This window comes from Falco naumanni, chromosome 6 (assembly GCF_017639655.2).
Source record: "Falco naumanni isolate bFalNau1 chromosome 6, bFalNau1.pat, whole genome shotgun sequence".
Taxonomy (NCBI): Eukaryota; Metazoa; Chordata; class Aves; order Falconiformes; family Falconidae; genus Falco; species Falco naumanni.
This window is the reverse complement of record NC_054059.1, coordinates 10,382,693-10,404,351: the sequence shown is the minus strand read 5'-3', so window position 1 is coordinate 10,404,351 and position 21,659 is coordinate 10,382,693. Positions and strand designations below refer to the sequence as shown.

Here is a 21,659-nt window from a genome sequence, read left to right as displayed (position 1 = left end):
AATTTTTAAAAGCATATGTTCTTAAACTTTCTTTTACTGCATTCGACTGCCTAGCATATGTAGTATTTTTAGGTGAAGCTGATCTTAAGCTGTGGTGAAGTCAAAGTTGGTGTCTTGTGTTGGTCAAGTCAGTTGCCTATGAATGTCATGTTCACAGGAGCAATTGTTACTTCTCTAGTGGGTGCTCTAGCAGCCTGTGTTGATGGATATCGTAATGCAAAAATAATTACCTGGCAATCTTTTTTTTTTTTTTTCACTGATCATTCACAAATAGAAGATAATAAATGTTTTTAATCTTGCTGCTGAGGCCATGAACTTTCATTTCCTTTAGAAAATGTGGAAAATATAAGCAGTTCTTAAATAATGGGTTAAAATCAAATGGTGTATTTTTAATCATTAAATCACTGCCTAATTCAGTGACACATGTTTAGGTTGGAAGCTTTTTTGAGAACTAACATGTTGTAAGTAGAGCTTAGTAGTTCATTAGTACATAGACATATTTTTTAATGTTTTTTGATTACTTTCAGTTGAATGTTGTAAAAGTACTGAAAACTTACTTAACTTTGTTGTATGGTGTAGTCTCCCTGCACGGAACTGGGGATTGTGCCAAATGGAATTCAGTCTCTGAATTACAGTCTAGTATAAATCAGAATACAGAATGGCTAATGGTTGGGTACTGTAGCTTACAGGAATGATTAAGAGCAAATAACTTTTGAGAAGGTGTTTTGTTTTTATTTATGGTGTAATGTCTGCTATGAGTTAAAGAAATAGCATTTTGGCAATGCTGCTGTTTGAATAACTTCTAAATAAATTGTGGAAGGGATTATGCTCTACTATGAGGATAGTTGGTTATTAAAAGTATTGTAGGAAATGCATGAGTACTGATGTTTTCTAGTTAATCTACACTAGTAATTTGCAGCATGGATATAAAATTTGGAAATAATGCTCTCCAAATAAAATATCCAAAGAATAGTAAAATGATTAAGGTGTGGTGCTATTGTCTTGTACAGATAATGATAAATTGGGTGTATGAATTCCCTGAAGCCTGGAACTGTGACGTTGCTGCTTTTATCTTACCGTGCTCCGACTCCATTTTGGATGCAAAGCTGCATGTCAGCTATTTATTGGTTCTCTTTGCAAGGCTTAAAATTATTAACTGGTTTGAGCATAGGGACTAACAGAATGTTACTGTTTAGAAGGAGTTACACTTTGCAGCTGTGCTGCTTTTAGGCCTCACTACTGCAGGTGGAGAAGGGTCTGCTTCTCTTCCCCCTTTGCCTCCCCACCCCCCAGCCCTTGTGGTGGTGTGTCTTGTAATGTCCCTTACCCCTGACACCTACCAGTTTATTGCCAAAGAGATTGAATTTGATGTGTATTGTCTTGCCAGATTGGTGCTTTGCCAAACCTGTTGAATTTGTTTGTTGAAGGGTAAGCAGGCGAGACAGGACAATGGTTTCGAATGGGGAGATCGGACAGACTTTGCATGTGAGAGGAAGAGGACATTTCCCCCTTTCTTCTCTCTCTGGTGAGCTGTTAAGTCAGGTTAAGCTGTAGTACATAACAACTTTAGAATAAATGCTTTTGTATAACAACAGCTTTATTCTGCCCAGGGAAATGCAATTATTTTAAGTAACAGGTTAACTTGTGCACAGAAGAAGTTTATGGTGAAGGCTAGAGACTGGAGGGAGTAAATTAACAGGCTGTGGTTATTCTTCCCAGGTTGGTCAGCAGGCCTTTAAAAAGTTTTTGTTAGCGGGGAAGTGCTGTAAGTGCTTCGCGAGGCAAGGAAACATTTCTGAATGTGTCCCCCAGTAATTCCTACGAAAGAATAATTTGGAGTGAAAGACAGTGAATTTGGGATATCTTTGACTGAATCTTGATTATAAACAAAGAACAGTGATGATCTGGAAACTCTTTGCAAAGCCTTCCTGGTTTTCTGTTTGTTCTCAGACCATATAAGCTCGAGCAGAGTCTCCCTGTTTTTTGTTGTTGGTTGGTTGGTTTTGTTTTTTTGGTGGGTTTTTTTGTTTGTTTGTTCTAGGAATGATAAATATCAGTAATATTTTTCTGGTGTGGTACAACATAATACTATATGACATGATTAACATTATGTAATCATAGAAATTTATGTCTGTAAGAAACAGCTGCAAAAATATTTTCATGAGAATGTTTTTATCCAGTGCCATACAGTTGTTTCATTTGTACTAAAATTCATTCTACTGATGTATTTTTATTAATGTTGTAGGATATAATGTTGTGTTTGTTTTGCGTGTCCGATTTTTATGGCTCATTTAGCAAAATATGAATATCCTGCTGATGATAGAATTTAATACGACATTCTAACAGAAAGATTATTCAAGTGCCCATTAGATGAGAATTTGAACTATGCAGTAGATGTTAGGTTTCATATTTACAATTGCCCTTGTAATTTCTGAGGCTCTCTTCATTTAGAAACCCTTACTGGAGTCCATTGTAACTTTATTTCTACCAAAGCTCACTGCTCAAGAGGCAATTTAAGGATTCTTTACAATTGAGGATAAACTTTCAAAAGTGAACTTCTGGACTATGCTGGTCCGGGTTATTATGACTGCATAAACCTGGCACCGTGGGGCGGTAAACCTTTAACTGAGATTACTAATTCTGCCATAAGGCAGATGTGTTGTAGCTTTACCCAATGAATACTACCAAAAAATATATATATGTGTATATATATCTGTTGTTAATGAAGTAAATAATTTCTTTGTCATCTAGCAAAGGCTTTGTTAGATGGCTAAGGCACAGTTTCTTACTTGGAAGAAAAACCGACTCTGCCCTGTGATAGAAAAAGCTGATAGATCAAGGTAAGCATGAGTTTCATGTTTCGATAAAGGTGGCTGAAACTCATCTCCAGTTGCTGAATGGTCTCTTAAGAAGTTGGGTGTCTTTCGAGTGATATTTCTTGAAAAGTAGGTTCATAAACAGGTGCAGTTAGCAAGCTAGCTTGTATTATTTTGTTATATTAAAAATTAGTTGATTGATAGCACTTCTTCATCTTCAGTACCTTTACAAGTAATTACTGAAATAAATTTTTCTTTTTCCAGGGATGGTAAAGTTATTTTTTCTAGCTTTTTAAAAAGAAAGCCTGCTTAGTGAATTTCAGCATACTGTGGTTTAGTTAGCAGTTGTCAGTGTTCCTTATACTCATTGTTGTTAGGTCTAGTGAAGTCTGATACTTACATTATAAAGATTTCTGTGTTTTTAGTGTAGTAATGTAGTTGTATTACATCATGCCTCACTGCATTGATACCTCTAATTGCAAAGGGAGTTGAAGTATATGATATATCTAGTGTGAGCAGGAGGCTGTTGCCTGTATTAGTGTTGCATTTCTCCAGTATTCTTTTTTTCAAACAGACATGATTTATGTGATTTTTAACTGTGTGTGCATTTGCAGGGTCATTTTCTAACAGCAGTCCACATGTATAGGGCCATACTTTATGGCCATGCAAGTAATTGTGCCAGCGATTTATGACACAGCCAGGCTCAGTGACAGTCCTACCTGCTGCCCCTCCCAGAGACAGTGTGCTCACAGCTTTGCTTGAGTCAACACCTGCACTTATTTGGCTTCATGGCAAGTTGGCTGAAGGAACTAAATTGGCAGAAAACTAATCCTGTGTGGGGGCAAGTGTTGGTGGAGACGGTCTGTATTACTTTTCAGCCGTATCAGCAATCTAATCCAGCTGACTGCTCTCTCATATGGGTATGAAAGTTTGTCAGTGTCACTAAGAATAGGGAAAAACGCAGGTCTTTGGCCTTTACAGAAAGGCAAATGCATTTTTTTCTCACAGCTTAGACTTTAACTAACTCTTTCATCCTCCTTTCATCCTTTCCTTACTCAGAATTGTCTGAGGTGGGCCTTTTCCATTTGACCAAATTATTGAGGTTTTATAGAGGATGTTGTGTGTTTTCTTTGTGTGCTTTTGTTGCTGTCCATTTCAGGTGAATTTTTAACAATTGACAACATCAGAGAAGGGTCTTGCTTTTTTCTGCTTTAACTACATTTTAAGAGTTTCTCCTCCTGTCATATGTTTGCAAGTTATTTTCATGTAGAAGTTATGGAACCTTACTGGACTTTAATTTCTGTAAAATTTTATAGAGGGGATAGTATCTATCTGACATCATCGCTGAAAGTTTGCAGGATAAATCCAGAAGTGTTAAATAATAGAAATTGTTGATTTTTTTTTCTTTTTTGTATGTAGATACAGTGCTTTATTTCAAACTGATGTTCCAATTATTGCAGCAAACCTGGAAACATTCTCAGAATGTTGGTTGCCTAATTTCCAGGTAGTTGGGCTGGGTTATTAATCTTGTTTTGTATGTGACTGCCTTTCAACACTTCCTAAAAATAGGTTGCTGTTTAGTGCTGCTGCATTGTCAGTTGCACAAGCTTAGACTTTTTTATGAAGATGGATCCCATGGTGCATAACTGTCTAAAATCAGAAGTGTGCAAATCAGATGCATAATATACTGATGCATAATATACTGTAAGGTTTCCTGCTGTGCTTTGCTTATCTTATAAATTCTTCCAGTGTTCAGACTTTGAGATCATGTGTGATTAATATGTACTGATTTGCCATGGAAATCGTATTCTGGAATTCTTGGTCATCTTCCTTGAAATGGCTTGTTAGCTTTATATATGTTTTCATACTTTAAGAGTATATTGGCAGCTCAAAAATTGTCCCTAGCCTATCCTAACTTTTTATCCTCCAGTTTTCTTATCAAATAGGAATATCTTCCCTGTATTATCTTCCCTATGAAAACACTGAAACCTTCTTCTTCCCTTCTGAATTTTTAGTGTATCTCCAGTCTAGCAATAGAGGTCTTATATAAGGAGAGAATTATATATATTCATAATACTAGAGATGAAAAAAATCACTTATTTGTTTGTTTTTCCCCCCTTTATTATTGGATCCTGGTTTTGATGTTATTTAAATTACGTTACTTGTTTGGAATGTTTGAGAGGGTGGCAGACTTACTCAGAGAGAGAGAAAAGTGACTGAGGTACACAATTTTGGAAGTGTGTATGATGGTGGTGCAGTTACCTTAGGTGATGCTTCGTACCTGTGAGTAGCCACTGATTTTGCTTGACTGCTGGTTGTAAGCATGTGGGTTGGAACCTCCTGTCCGAACCAAGCCCAGTTAGCAGGTTGCTCAGGTCTTTGTTCAGTCTCCATGACCTCTCAGGTTAACCTGGTCCACTCCTGAGTACCATCATGATAAAAAATAAATTATTACGTTGAGTTGGAATTTTCTTTGTTCCAGCTTGTGTCCAGTGCTTCTTGTCCTTCTGTTGTGCATCTCTGTGGAGAGTTTAGCTTTATATTCTCTCTTCCTTCCCATCAGGCAGTTGAAGACTCCCCTCCCTGCATCTGAAGGCTGAATAAATCCACTTTTTTTAACCTCTCCTTGTATCTCCTTTGCAGAGGACCCAAAACTGAGTGCAGTACTCTGGCTACAGTTTCATATGGAGGGAAGGAGTCACTTCTCCTGGCTGCTGTCTAAACTTTTCTAGTATGTCATGTTGGCCTTCCTTGCCATGTGGGTTCACTGCTGACCCATGGTCAATTTGCTGTCCATTAGCACCCCCGCATCCTCTGCTTCCTAGCCAGTTGTCCCCCAGGCTGCACTGCTGCATTGGGGTTGTTTGGTACCAGATGTAGGACTTCACATTTGCTTTTGAACTTCATAAGGTTTTTGTCAGCCTATTTCTTCAGCCTGTCAGGTCCTTCTGAAATAGCAGCCCTGGCTTCCAGTGTATTAACTGCTTCCCCCAGTTTGGTATCACCTGCAAACTTGCTGAGTGCCATTGGTCCCAGCATCCATATTATTAACAAAAACGTTAAATGGTATTGGGTGCAGTACTGATGGCTGAGGGGTGCTAGCAGCTGGATTTGTACTGGTAGTCATCATCCTTTGACCCGAATGGTCCAGCTGGTTTTCCTCTCACCTTCTCATTCATTCACTTAGTCCATGTCTCTCTAGTCTGGCTGTAAGGGCCCTGTGGAAAACCATGCAACACCTGTTCTCTTCTTACCTACACAGCCAGCCATCTAACTGTAGAATGCAGTTAGGTTAGTTGGCCACAGTTTGCCCTTGGTAAATCCATGCTGGCTTTCTTGTCATCATGTAGCTGTGAATGGATTTCTGGAAGATTTGATCCATAACCTTAATGGGGTTGAGGTGAAGCAGACTAGACTGCAGTTCACCAGATCATCCTTGTTGCTCATCTTGAAGATGTGCGATGTTTTTCCAGTCATTGGGAACATCTTTTACGCAGTGACCTTTCAGAGATAAAGTAGAAAGGCCTAACAGTGGCATTAGCAAACTTCCTCAATACCATCAGCTACCTCCTGTCTGATGCAGTGGACTTCTGCATGTACAGCTGGTTTAAGTGTTCCTTAAGCCTATCTTTCTTGACAATGGGTGATGTTGCATTCCCACAGATTTTGTTGGTAGGGTTAGGGAACTAGGACGTCTTGAGAGCAGAACTTAACAGTGAAATATGGAGTGGTAAAAAAACCAAACCAAAACAACCCAAGTTTTTTAGCTTTTCCAGTGTCCCTTGTCACTAGGTTCCTGTCTCAGTGAGCCATGGGCCCGTGTTTTCTGTTGCATTCCTTTTGCTGCTAATATAAATAAAGAAGCCCTCTTGAAATACTTCTGCATTGTTTTCTGATGCTGTCACAAGGGCAGAATCCTTGGGTGATACCTCTACATCTCTGCTGGGAGAATCAGTAGAAAAGGTCAAGAAACACTAGTTGTCCATTGTGTGGTTACCACTGCTATCTTAGCAGAAAAACTTTCAAAGACATTGCAAAGAAAATGTTGTAACGTATTTCAAAGCTCTGTCCTCCTTTTATCCTCCTCTGTTACTCCTTGTTAATCCTTAGAAAATGTTAAACACAGTTTGGCAAATGATAAAACTTACACAGTTCTGTTCATTCTACGTGATACTCTGCACTGTACGTAACCCAATGTGTATGAAAGTCCTGACGAAAAAACCCAGTCATTTATCAGAATATGCAGATCATTTTCCATCTTTGAACTACAGAGCCCTTAAATGCTTCTACTTTGCAAAGCATTTGCAAAGCACTCCTTTTCCCAGGAGTGGATGCTTTGTATTTATCGTTGTTTTTCTGTTGATACTACATTCTTGAAAGGGCGGGGTATTTTGTTAGCCATTTGAGAAATTAAATTGCCTTCATGTGTGAAAGAACATCCATACTTTGCATCTGTTACACTGGTGTCATAGAACTTTACTACTGAAATCCGTGTTTCATTGAGTATCTCACAATCAGTTTATTATTACTGCCTATTATTGGATGTAGTTTTGACAGGTATTTTGCATCTACAGCTAATTTAGGGAGAGGAAAGTTTAAGCATCTTCTAAGCAATAGATCTCTAAGTCTATACCTATAAATGTAGGTTAGGCTATGGTTCCATGCACGTTCCTTTGGAATCCTTGGTGCCTAAAATGATCACCGTTCCCGGATGCCCCTTACCTCTGCTGTACTGTCACAACTGCTGTGATAGTGTGGTTGAACAGAGGAGGGAAGTGATATGGTTTAAAAAAAACCCCCAAACCCTCAAATTTCCCCCTGCCCCACTGCTCAAGGTATTTTTTCCTGAATTAGTTTCCTTCCCCAAGTTTGCTCTCAGTGAAGAAACAGCTGCGCTGACATACACAGGATGCAAGACAGGAGAAGAACGCCCAAGTTATAGGAAATGTGAGGGGTGTGTAAACCTGTCCATGCAGTGCTGCTTCACAGTGTGAAAATGCAACCTTACTGTAGTCACACAGTTGATGTACTAGAGCTGATGGTATCAGAGCTGGAAGATAAAGAGCTGTTTTGCATAGAAGCCTGTCTGAAAGAATAATGAAGCAGTGGGGAAGGTAAAACAATTAAAAAAATATTTCTGTGTCAGATTTTTATGAGTACTTTATCCTCTTAACAATATATGTGATGACTCTAGATGAATGACAGATTTGAAAGCTTATAAGCATTCTTTTTAATTTACTTAGAGTCTGGATGAAGGCAATGATTCTGAGCACACTTAATTTGAATTTGTGTGAATGCTGCAGTATCTGATAAGTTGGTTGCAGTTATGGTGGTCTAAGCATTTGTAAGATGAGGCTTGTATTATTTCTTTACCAGTGTAACTGGGGGAAAAAAATGTGAACTTAAGGTCCTCCTGGAAAAATACATTGGTCCCAAAGCAAACCTTTGATTTAGGTTTCATGTTCAGAATGGTTCTGAGACACACAGAAAAAGATGTGATCTCAGCAGATGCAAGACTTGTAAAAGCTTCTGTGTGTTGTAATAGAAACAGTCTCTACTGCTGTATTCCAGGTGTGGTAGGGAGTTCTGGCAATGCTGTGATACATCTGAAAAAGTTGCTTTCCTAGAAAAGTTCTTTGTATGGCCAGTAAATGCATCTGGCTGGCATCTGTGGTAGGTTGACCTTGGCTAGTCACTGGGTGCCGACCAAACTGCTTCACTCCCCCTCCTCAACCAGACAGGGGAGAGAAAATGCTAAAGGGTTGTGGGTTGAGATAGGGACGGAGAGATCACTTACCAGTTACCATCATGGGCAAAACAGACTCAACCTGGGGAAAATTAATTTAATTTATTACTAATCAAATCAGAGTAGGATAATGAGAAATAAACCCAAATCTTAAAACACTTCACCCCCACCCTTCTTTCTTCTCAGGCACAACTTCACTCCCGAGTTCTCTACCTCCGTCCTCCCAGCAGTGCAGGGAGATTGGGCATGGAGGTTGTGACAATTCATTACACATCATCTCTGCTGCTCCTTCCTCCTTACACTCTTCCCCTGCCCTAGCGCAGGGTCCCTCCCATGGCAGAAAGTCCTTCATGAACTTCTCCAGTGTGAATCCCTCCCACAGGTTGCAGTTCTTCACTCACTGCTCCAGCCTGGGTCCCTTCCACAGGGTCACAAGTCCTGTCAGCAAACCTGACCAGTGTGGGCTCGTCTCTCCAGAGGCCACAGGTCCTGCCAGGAGCCTGCTCCAGCACAGGCTTCCCTCGGGTCACAGCTTCCTCCAGGTGCTCCACCTGCGCCTCCACAGGCTGCAGGTGGATACCTGCTCCACCATGGACCTCCACAGGCTGCAGGTGGATACCTGCTCCACCATGGACCTCCATGGGCTGCAGGTGGATACCTGTTCCACTGTGGACATCCACGGGCTGCAGGTGGATACCTGCTCCACCATGGACCTCCACGGGCTGCAGGTGGAAATCTGCTCCACCATGGACCTCCACGGGCTGCAGGTGGATACCTGCTCCACCATGGACCTCCACGGGCTGCAGGGCACAGCCTGCCTCACCATGGGCTGCACCACGGGCTGCAGGGGAATCTCTGCTCCAGCGCCTGGAGCAGCTGCTCCCCCTCCTTCTTCTCTGACCTTGGTGTCTGCAGAGTTGTGTCTCTCACATATCCGAACTTCTCTGTTCTGGCTGCTGTTGCACAGCAGTTTTCCCTCCTTCTTAACTGTTACCACAGAGGCGGCACCCCTGTTAATTGGTGTGCTTGGCCTTGGCGCCGGCTAGAGGTGCCTCTGTACAACATGGGGGCAGGTTCTGCCATCTTCTCACAGAAGACACCCCTGCACCCCCCTGCCTCTCACCCCCCATCAAAATCTTGGCATACAAACCCAATATAGGTTTACATCCAAAACAATAAAGAAACAGGTGTGTTTTTCTGGTCAGCTGTAATGTAGATTCATATGAAATGATTTGCCTTACAGCACAAGGTACAAGACATGCAAAAAAAATTTGTAAGATGGTGTCTTCTGTTGGATACTAGCATTTTACTAAATACTGTATATGTAACTCCTCATTTCAGTGTTTTAGGCAGAATTTTAAAGGATTTTTTTTTTCCCCAAATGCACAACTTTGTTCTTGTTTCATGGAGGTTCACTTTTTTCCCTCCCATTTAGGGATTCCTCAACCACACTGTTGAATGATAGAAATTCCTGCTAAAGGAGTTTACAAAACAGTGTCCACACACACTAACCTGAAGGTGTTAAACTGCTTTCTGCCATTCTTCTTATAAGCATGCTTTTTAAAATCTGAAGCTTGTTAATTGGGTTTTACACAAAAAGATAATGCTTGGAAAAAGGATGACAGTGAAAGAATACAGCAGAGATCTATGTCGTCATGAATGAATGTGGAAGGATTGCTTAATACTGTCTTCCAAAGTGCAAGAATTGGAGGAATAGAGTGCTAAGTAGGAGCAAAAGATGCCAAATTGACTCAGGACAAGCAAAAGGAGATACTTACTCATGTAATACATAAATAAGCTGATGTACTATCAGCTGCAAGATGCTGTTGATTTTGTAAAGTAGGCTTGATGAAAAAAGCAAGCGGGGAGAAGAAAAAGGCTAGCAAAGGCAGCTAAACACAAAAATATCACCCATGGCTGGTGGATACTGGGGAAACCCTCAGTAGTTGCAAGCAACTGGAAGTAGAGGTTGAATATGCAATAAATATTTGTGTGTGCAGTGTATATACTTCACCCTAGACATCTGTTGTTGGTTGTGGTTTTTTTTTCTTTTCTATCAAAACAGAGTTGCATTCATTATTTCTATATGCATTTCGAACTATGTAGAGAAAAACATAATAAGAAAAGACACGTTTAAATTATAATCAAGTCAAAGCTGCTGCATGGTTTGTCATACGGAATTTGTGTGAGACAGCTCTTACTCACGGTAATTAGGGCCTGGGGTGAACAGTGCCTTAATTGCTGTCTCCATGCTCTGGACCTCCTTCACTGAAGAATACTCCTATGCCATCATATTATATGAAAATCTCTATACTGTTGGATATGGCAGTAGATAAATCTGAAATTTGATATAGTGTGAGTGTTTGCAGAGTTTTCAGATTTTTACTTAGTTGATGCTAACACTGAAATTTCAGTTACCATCATATGTTAATTTGGGTCAGTGTCAGATGTTGAATTAAAAAAAAAAGTGTATTATGTTGCAATTGTACTTGGGGTTCAAAACTGTTGCTTTTTATGAAAAAAATTAAAAAGTGCTTGGGTATTAAACATTTAAATAATAAACTTTAAGGCCCTTTCTGCATGTGGCATATAGTTCATATCAGAGAAGGAACCTTTAACTTACAGGTGTCAGTAAAACTACCTCGTGTCATTTTTAATAGCTTGCTAACTTGTTGCATTAGTAATCAAGATGTGGACAGATACTCACCTGTATTTAGGAAAACGAGTCACCACTGCATTGATGAACTTACTTTGTTAAGTGATAGTTAAACACCGACAGCAAAAATGTAAATGCTTGGGGAAAATCTATGCATCTGTTTTATTACTCTAGTTTGTGTTGATTAATAATTCGGGTTGAAATCAAGACTTATCTTCACTTGTTCTCCTTTCAGCTTTGGATAGATCACAGTCCAAGAGAGATGGAGGTTTTAAAAATAATTGGAGCTTTGATCATGCAGAAGAAAGTGAAGGAGATGCAGAGAAAGAGTAAGGATGCTTTCATCTAGGCTATTGAAAGTATAAGTGTCTATTTATAAATAAATACTTTTTTTGTAATTTATTAATAAGAAACTATATAATATCTTAAAAATTCCAGTGATTAAGAAAAATTATTTCAAAGAAGTTAATATTTTAAATAGTATTGCCGTATAAAAGTGTGTTATAATGTAAATTTAATTGTGAACATGGGGCTTAAGAGGGCACAATGCATTTCAAGTGTTGCAGTTGTCTTTGGAGCTATTGTGTAAGTCTGAGGGATACAGACAAGAAATATACCGACTGCAAAGCAAGGAAATGGTAAGGTACGGTATCCAAGCAGCTTCAGCTTCTCCTTTAGTGGCGATACTACCCAGTACTTCACAATTGCGATTAAGGTACTTCGGTAGCTGTAGGTCTGCATCGAGTTAAACTGAGCTTAGTAGACTATAGGGTTTACTCCCTTGTGCTTATCTCACTGGCTAGAGTTAAGTCTGCTTGTGTTCCCTGATCATTTGTTTCTTTACTTATTATGTTTTGGATTTTGACTAAAACTTAAACCCTGAATGTGTAGTTTGAATACTTAACTTTGTCCTTGTGACATTTTATTGTTACTAATAGTAACAATAGTTTTCTCAATGTTAATGTATTTATTTCCAAAAAGACTAATGAATTGTTGAAAAAAAAGCAAGTTTCATGCATGAGGAATGACTGTTGGGTTTATTCGTTGGTTTAAATATTTGGAGAGTAGGACCTGCAAGTTTAAAAAGGATACTATGGGTCTTGTAAAGAGGAACCGAATCCTGTGGTGAAGTACAAAAATAGTTCTTATATGAATTTGTATCTTGTAATAGTCAGACAAATATTGTGCATTGGAGGGAGGTGGGAAAGTAGACACACAACCACTTATGCTGCAGCAACATGCTATGCTGTAATCTTAGAAAAACATTAAGAAATGTGATGTTCTAGTTGTTAAAAAATTAGTTCAGTTAAGTGTGAGGTAAGCATTAAGAGCTTTTGTCAGAACAGAACTGAATCAAGTTAAAACCACTTTTTAAGCGGTTGTCAAACTAAGGGCATTTTATTTTTATAGAGTTGAACTTGGGTTTTTTCGTAGCAATTTTACATCCATTTCTGGTGCGCAGTAATATATTTTAAGTGTGGTGGCAGTACATGCAATACAGTTAGTATTTGCATTTTACTTGTCTTCAGAAATAAAAGTAACGCACATTTTTAAGCAAAGCAGCTTTTTTTTTTTTTTTTAGTAATTTACTGCTGTTTTCCATCTGTCTCCAGCTGATGTTGAATTAACACAGAATAAAATGTGTAGTGTAGTGATCCTAAAGAAAATTTGAAAAACTGATTGTGCAACATGTGTTTTGTGTAATTGTATCTGATTCTAAGATGGTATTTCAGAGTGATTTTTCATTCCTGTCAAATATTCTGTACAATAAACAGTTTCTCCCGTAGCCAGTATTGAAACTTTATTACCTGCTCACATCAGTAATTCATTTTTATACCTGTGAATTATGCAGAATCTTATCTGAAAGTATAGATAAAAGAGTAGTTGAAAATTGATTGAAACTGGAGATCCTGTGTTTTTTGCTTACCTATCATCTGATACCATTTAAGGCAACTTCTCACTCTGAACAGCTATACATTTTAAGCTGCCCACATACCTACTTCTGGTAACAGCTGGCATTTTGTCTTAATGGCGTTGTAAGCTTTGAGCATTTTGAAGTAGTCTGTGTATTTTGCTTTTCTGATAAGTTTTTACTTTGTATAACAAAATACTGACAGAAGGGAATTTTATAAAACAAATTATTTGACAGTAAATTGGCCTTTTCTTTCTAAATTTGCTTTATCCTTAACATTTCAAAGATCAGCAGCTTCAGTTCATAGAATTGTTCCAGCATAGATCTTTGTGTCCCCTCGATATTTTGATTATACTATGCAATAAGTCTGTGTTATGGCAGTTTGTAAAAATTGTCATTCGCTATGGTATGCTGATACTTACTAACAATGCTTGTAATTTACTGCATTTCTGTGTGGAGAAAGCCGTAAATCTGAACTGAGCATCTGGATGCATCTCATGCTTGTTGGTGAGGTGCAAGCATTTTGCTGTCTGACCTTATCATAGCTTTTTGCCTTCTTAATGGCAGATACATAGTAAGTTTATTTTGAAGTGGCCTAAGAATAACATTCCAGCACTTAAAGGTGTGGCTGTGTTCTTGTATTACCCCATGAGGCATGTGCTACTGTCATTGGTCAATACTGGATCTACTGGGATTATCTTTCCTCAGTGAGATGAACACAAAATACATGGCTAATGACCTCCTGCCAAAGCAATTTTTAGAATAAGTAGATTATTTTAAAAGAAGTGTGTTGTTTAACTTATTTGGGGAATTAGATGGGCTGTGTGATAATGGTAAAGTGTCAAGGAATGAACACAAAAAGAGTAAAGAACTTTCATAAACCAAAGATTTGGAAAAATTAATGATCACCTAACACAATATTTACATTTTTTAACTCTGTTAGAGTTGATACTTAGCATGGAACTAGTTATGGAAATTCAAAATGGTAATTGACAAGTACCTTATCCCAAAGTAAATGCCTACAGATATCTTACATCCACTTTAGAGAGTGAAAGTAACAATTCTGATGATTTGATCAAGATTTGATCTACTCAGGATCACAGTCAAGATGATACCAAGTGACTTGAAGCTCTTCTTGCTTTGCAGAACAATAAGGAAAAAAAGACCAGTTGGTCAGTTGAACACACTGAAACTCGTGTAGACCATGGTTGGTGATGGAATAGACAATGATAGACAATGATGGAAATTAGTTATGTAGCAGAAGACATGAAGGGATGGCAGACTTATGCAAATGTGGTCAAAGTAATAATTAAATTGATTTCTGGATTTGACATGTTATAAGAAGCTTTCTAGTTTTACAGATGATTTTGAAGTGTCTTGGATAATTTATGTTTTACTCCTTTCCAATATCTGCATAAATGTTTTTGAAATATGTCTTGATATGTCCCACAGTGGTTTTGTAAACGGATGGGCCTGGTTTTCTCTTGGCTGTCATACGGGTTAATAGTCCAGACTTGGGCCTTCCGCTGAGATTTGTTCAATAATAGCCTTATGAAAAAATTGAATACAAATAAATGGGTCTGTCTAGTTTATTTGCACTGTGATATCCTTTCTTAACTAACATTTTATTTCATAAAGTTTGATTTTTTTTTTTTCCTTTTATTTAGGGGGATAAAGTGCTTGTTTCTTTGTGTTCCTGACTGGAAAAGCAATGATACTTTTTTATTATTTTTGTTTAGCTTTTTTCTGATAATTTTTTCCTTTTTATTCCTTTCTCAAAAAAACCCCCGATATTTATATAGGTGTTTTATACTTCTTTTAGACATTGGATTATTCGAATTATTTTTGAATTTTATTGGATTATTTGGATATTAGGAAAATTTCTTCTCTTCAAGTGTGGTCAAGCTTTGGAACAGGCTGCCCAGGGAAGGGGTAGAATTACCGTCACTGAAGGTGTTTAAAAAACCATGTAGATGTGCTGCTTTAGCAACATGGTTTAGTGATGGACTTGGCAGTCCTGAGTTAATGGTTGGACTTGATGATCTCAAAGATCTTTTCCAACCTAAATATTAGATGATTCTATGATCCTGTGATTCTTTTGTGACCCTGTTAGTAGGGCACTATAGCCTTTAAATTAATAAACTTTTTGTTCAGAACCTCAGTTCTTATTTTTTAGCAGTTTCAGTTAAGGTTAGTTTTAACGGGATGGCATTGTGCATAAGTTGAGTTATACCACTACTTCTCCTGTGCCTCTGATATGAGGACTGTGTTTAATGTAATTTAAAATAAAGAATGTACACAGTGTGCTGTGAGGGAAAATATGTCGGCCTGCTGTTCTCATATGTAGGAGTTTTCAGAAAGAAATTCCAGTTTATATTTGAAATGTGACTGGATCAATTGGTAGTTCATAGAAATATTGCAGCTTATTGGAGTGTAACCTCAGTGATCAACAGAGGTTTAAAGTTTGGGTTGCTTGTAGATGGCAGTAAAACATTGTGTCTTAAACTGAGTTATCTAACCAGGTATTGCATAGTGCTTAATGTTTTAAAACATCAAACAGATGGTAAGTGATGAGAGATGGGTAAGTAGAATATTTTTTTTTTTTCTTGTTCAATACTTAAATTTGGATGCGTAGCTGTGAACTCCCTTTTGGAAATAACTCTGTTTACCTAAAATACTTCTGTTCCCTCCCCCCCCTTAATTTTAGTAAAGGCTTAACTTTCTTTTGCTATTTTTAAGTTTTTGTTATTTATTGAATATTTAGTTATTCATTGAAAATTATTGAAAATACATTGTTTTCAATATTTTTACTGAAAATTATTGAAAAGCTAGGAATTATTGTTCTAATTTGAAAATCTCTCTCATTCTTTGGCTAAAAGCAACAAAGTGTGGAAGTGTAGCCTCCTCCCAGCAAGACCACTGAGGTTTCATTCCAGTAGTCTTAAACCTGTTACTGTCTGATATGTGGGAGTGCTGTATAGTGTCAGGGTTTTTTTTCACTGTATAAATTGCATCTTTTAAGCAGGCAGCTATAAGCATGTGGTACATGAGCAAATAGACATTACTCAGTTGCTATGTATTCTGCTCTCTGAAAAAACAGTCATTCTGATACTGATGCATATGCTTTGCATTCCTTAAAATCTAAAAATACTAACTTTTTTAAAACATCCAATTCCCACATATTTTTCTAGTCATGTCATCTTAGTTGCATCATAAAAATTGTTATAGTTCAGTTTGATTTGAGGATTTTTTCAGTGCTTTTTTCATTTTCAGTCTTTTACCTTCTCATCTCTCTCACCCATCGAACAGCCTTTGTTAAAATCGTTGCAGTATTGTGGCATTTTGGAGCTCTAAAAATACAGGCACTGTGCAAGAGCATTTTGAAAATGGTCATGATTTTTTATTCAAGCTGGAGCTGAAGAAGGAAAATGTATCTAGAGGTGAAATGATCTGGCTAGGTCAACACAGTAGGTGAATGCCAGAGCTACAGGTACTGTAGGTACTATTTGTGTCTGTGCTGCAGGGTTTTGTTTATTCTTTAGGTTCTGGAAAATTTATGAAATTGTTAAAATTATTGTCTCCTGATGAAGAGTTGAGAAAGCTCTGTAAGCCTTACTTGAAAAAATAATCTGTTAAAGAGAGTTTAAAAAAAAGTTACAGTATTTTAAAATTTTAATATCCATGGATAGTCTGTATAGAAGTACAAGTACACTCTTGTCTTTGTTACACTTTATATTGCAAATTAGTGATGATCCACTGCGCTGTTCGTTTTACCATTACACACCTAGAATTGTTGTGGTCTGTAAAAGAAAGGAAAAAACAGCAGTGCCACTGGCTGTGTTGACATTTACATCATTCTTCCCGTATCAAAACCAACTGTATGCACCATCTTATATCCTGAAGTTTCAGGGACTGCAGTTCTCACCCTATGAGTCAAGAACTTTTTTCTCTTTTCTGTGATGTAGGGATATTGGTATTGCATAAGGTGGAGGAATAAATTGTAACGTGAAGGGAAATCTTGTGCATGGATGTTTTTAGAAATTGGGGTGTGGGGTGGGTACTGAGCTAAAATCACTATCTGTATTGCAGTCAACATGTCATACCTGCAGCTGAGAAATGTTTCCACCTTCATCTCCATCATTGTTTCTCTTGTGTAGCTGTTCCCTTGGAACTCCTGGCATAACTGCTTGAATGAAGTAATTTCTCCCTGAATTATATTAATTAGAACCCAAAAAAACATGAAATTAAAAGTAGTCTAAAAGTTGCATTATTTTCTTGGGGCCAAGAGGCGAGATCAGGATTGATGAGAAGGGGTTATCTGCAGGTTGTTTCTCCTGGAAGCAGGAATGTGTTAGCCTAGTCTAGCTGCTATCAATATAAAATGTATGATTTGGGTTTTAATTTAAATACTTAAGATTATTTGAGGGTAATTGCCTTTTACTTAAAAAAGTATGTTTTCACAGTATCATGTGGTGGCTTTCTTTTTTTGTATCTTCTTCCACAAAGTTGAAGATTACAGACATAAATAGTAAAACTCCATGTTTTAACGAGCAGTTGAGCCAATCTGAGTATTCTAGTTTTAGGAAGACATATTTTGGCAGTAATTGCTATGGGATAAAATTTAGTTATATGTCAGTTCTCCTAAAGCATTGTGAAGTTTGCAGTTTTAAACCTCATACTTGAACATTGTTATGCATGAACAAACTAAGACTGTGCTTTATGTAGTATTTGACTCAATTCGAATAGAATCTTGTATAGCCTTATTCACAATGCCAGTAATATTGCCATAACAATATTGAAGGTTCAGTAGTTTTCTCTATTTCTAATTAATAACATTGTGTTAATTTTACATTTTGTGAAACAATTTGATGTACGTTTTGAAGCTGAGGTTCACATAATACGTCTGGATCACTACATTGTCCATTATTGTTCCTATTGTTTTAGGCATATACATAAAATGTGTATGTGATACATCTAAATTTAAAGAGGAGAAAAAAGCCATTTGTGTTTTAAATGTTTTGCTAGTGCTCTGTGGCATTCCAATGTATCTGCTTTTCTCTCTCACACCTATCTAGCGAGGCAAATCTGCTCAGCATAGATGACAGTGATGGGCCTTTCAGTCCCAATGAAGAAAGAAAGGTAAGTAGGCTGTTTATCTCATGGTGAAAATGTATCTTTAAAGCTAGCTAGGTTCTTAAATAATGTTGCATAGTCATCTGTGCAGTATTACAAAATAAAAGCTTGTGTTGATTTAGCAATATATGCTCCAGCTGTGTATCTACCTATCCTTAATGTTTTTGTTCCTCTTATTTGTATAGATCTTGTTGGTTTGTATAGTATCCTGAAAATACAGACACGAATAACTAGTTTTAAGTTTAGACAGCTATCACTAATCATTATATCCCTTGATCGCTTACTGTTATGGGGATTCATATTTTATTTGGCAAATATATATTACAAAAGTCTAAACCAACCAGTATAGATTATGCTGTAAGTGATTATCTTGATTTAAAAACTGCCCAATTTTGTATGCATATATATGTGTGTGTGTGTATAAAAGGAGAAGATAAGTAGGCAAACCCCATGCTTTTTGTATTTTTTCATGTTTACAACTGCAAGATGCTTCACAGTACTTGGAAAATACTGATTTTTTTGTTTGGTAAGGAATGTCAGTGAGTAAGGGTGTAGGTGGGATATATTTTACGTGAAATCTGGTACAAAAGCAGTCTGAAAATGAAGCTAAAGTAACATTTATGTAAATATTTTGTAATCACTTTTTCTTTATAACTTTTATACAGGTATTTTAATATATGTGAATTCTGTTGTTACAGTCACTTCGTTGTCGACCTGGAGCTGTCGGCACCAGTGGTGATTCCCTAAAAACATATGCAAGGCGAGGCAGAGCTGGAAGCTTGAGACTTTTTAAAGGGAACTCAATTGGCCTCAACATGATGGGAAATAGCAAGAAACTGAGGTACTACATTTAGTTTTATGTTTACTTACCTACTTGGTCATTGATATAGATCAATGTTATATGAACAGAACTTGCACGTTTACATTATCTGCTGTGCATTTTAAGAAGCTATGCTGTTCTGTGCTTCTGAGCAAAGACAGAAAACTAGATTGTTAAGGTCTTTCCTCTACCAAAATGTTAAATAGCACATTAGTAAAATAGCAGAAGATTATTAAAATAGAGTTAGAGCATTCACTGGCATACTTGTCGGTGCCTTACCAATGTTTGCATGTGCTGTTGTTTCTCTGTGTAGTGCTAGCAGGTAGAAGAGTATTTCTAACATCCCCATCAAGAATTTCTTCTTTCCTTGACTCTGAATTGCCAAGGTGAATTCAGGATGCATTTTCTGTTTTCCCTACTGCAAGATATCATTTGATTTAGGTGTCACAGACTATTCTCTTAAAGGATTCAGCAAATATCCGTACTTTTACATGATAGCTTGAGATCGTCACAAGTGTTTGTGTTAAGCACAACGTTGAGTGTTTAGGCATTCAGTGCTGTACTTGCTTGTTAGTACCGTCCCTAGCTTGTAAACAGACTGATCTCTTTTATTGAGCATATAATAAAAAGTGGTATATTCATGAAACTTTCTCTGGGAGTGTTTCATATTGCTAAAGTGCACTTAATTTGATTACCTTTACAGGAAGGAAAAGTTCCTAAGATATCTGGCTATACTTGGGCCAGTCATCAAATATCTTACCCACACGTAGCTGTGAGGGATGTTCTTGTCTTAATTCCTGCATGCTGATATGATGTTCTTCTGTCTGGCTGTGGGATTTTTAGCGAAATCCAACCTTACTATGTAATTTTTCTCCCTTTTCTATTAAAGCAGTCATATTTGACTGTGTATGTTTTTTTTTTTCTTAAGTTCCAGAAAGGTATGTGAGTTTTATTTTGGTTTTAAAGTAATTGCTGAGGTGTTTTCAGATGGTCTAAGCATTTTGTTCAGACATTCTGTTACTTATATTGGGACTGCCTTCTGTTGACAAATACTACATTGTAAACCTAAGACTTGGGGTGATTTATAAAATTCAACTAAAAAAAGTAAAATCTGATACATGTATGTTAACTTACTTAAAGGTCACATATCTACTTTGAAAGCAGGTATCCACCTTCTGTCTAGTACTGAGCTGCATGCTAAATTTAACTGGAAAATATAAGTTTACACATTCTCCTTAATAAACTGTTATTAATGAAGGAATTTAGTTGGGAATAATGGATGTGTGTAGGCCACTGTGACAGCTGTAAACACTTGCTTGATTAAAACTCATACTACCAACATTATTTAACTCCTTTTCAGATTTTGGTCACTAAATCTGCTTGGAAATGTGATTATGCTGTAAGTGATTATCTTGATTTAAAAACTTAACTGTGATACCATTATATCTTTCGTAACACATGTATCACAACAAAATCCCCAAATCAGTAAAGGTTTGTTAGCTGGTCACTGTCTATATGAAGATTGGTGGTGCGGGCACTTTTACCTGCAGCGTGGAAAGTGCTTAAGAGTTACACTTTCAATATTTGGACTCTTCAACTAGAGAAGATGGCGAAGCTTGATCATGCAGCTAACCTGCTAGATTAAGTACAACAAGATCAGATCAGGTAGATACTTGAGATTCTTGAGCTGTTCTTGGTAATTTCTGTCATGAAGTGGAGGTATCTTTTTGTCCACTTTGTCTGCAGAATAGGGATTAAAAACTCCTCGGATTGGTGGGGCTTGACTCAAATTAGTATTATAGTAATACAGTATTCTCTAAAATTCAGTGAATGAGTGATAGGAACAAGGGATATGCCAGGACAGTGAGAAGAAATTTTCCTTGTATAATACCCACTTGCGTGTAAAAAAGTTTAAACCAACCTAAAAGTTATCATCTGTTATCTAGTTAAGGAAATCCAGTATCAAACTCGTAACTTAACCCTAGTAGTTTTGTTTTGTTTTTTAATCATAAAGTCCTAGTTTAAATTGCTTTTATCTTTGCTAGTTTTCAATAACTTGTATCAAAATTTCTCACATTATTAAGTCCCTTTTAGTTTGTTGGGTTTTTTTGTAGCATTTCATTAAAAAAAACAAACCCAAAAAAGTTATTTGATGAACAGCAATCAATGGAGTTGGAGTTGGTCATCTGTTCCTGAAACATCATCCTTCTATTACTTCCAGATCCATCCCTTTGCCTAGTGCAAAATTCTTCCGTGCCTTGCCTTTTGAATCTTGTGGTCTTAAGAAGTTCCTGGGATCAGCTGATACAGCGTGATAGTATAACCTTGTTTTTGTCAGTCTAGACTTCAAATTATTCTGTGGTTTCTGAGATCACGTCAAAGAGGCATAAATCGTTATTATATTGTAAGTTCTTTGAGACTTCTGGAATAGTTCTTTCAAGGAACTTTCTGACCGCTACATCACGCTGGTTTTACTATTGTATGTTAATTTTCCTGAAACTGTGCTGAAACTTGCAAACAGAGTTTTCAATTTGGATGTGCCCATTTAGCCACTTGCTTGGAGTTTTTGATTAATT

General features: G+C 37.3%; 1 protein-coding gene across 5 annotated transcripts in view; it reads left to right on the top strand.

Moving 5' to 3' along the window:
• SENP6 (SUMO specific peptidase 6) overlaps positions 1 to 21,659 on the top strand; it is a 91,628-nt gene that overhangs the window by 18,635 nt on the left and 51,334 nt on the right. For 4 of the 5 annotated variants that reach the window (XM_040597635.1, XM_040597636.1, XM_040597634.1 and 1 more), the window contains exons 2-4: positions 11,454 to 11,547; positions 18,206 to 18,269; positions 18,962 to 19,104. In XM_040597635.1, the coding sequence (XP_040453569.1) occupies positions 11,454 to 11,547; positions 18,206 to 18,269; positions 18,962 to 19,104 (301 nt within the window). The remainder of the gene's footprint in view (positions 1 to 11,453; positions 11,548 to 18,205; positions 18,270 to 18,961; positions 19,105 to 21,659) is intronic. The other variant, XM_040597637.1, reaches the window with a different exon arrangement.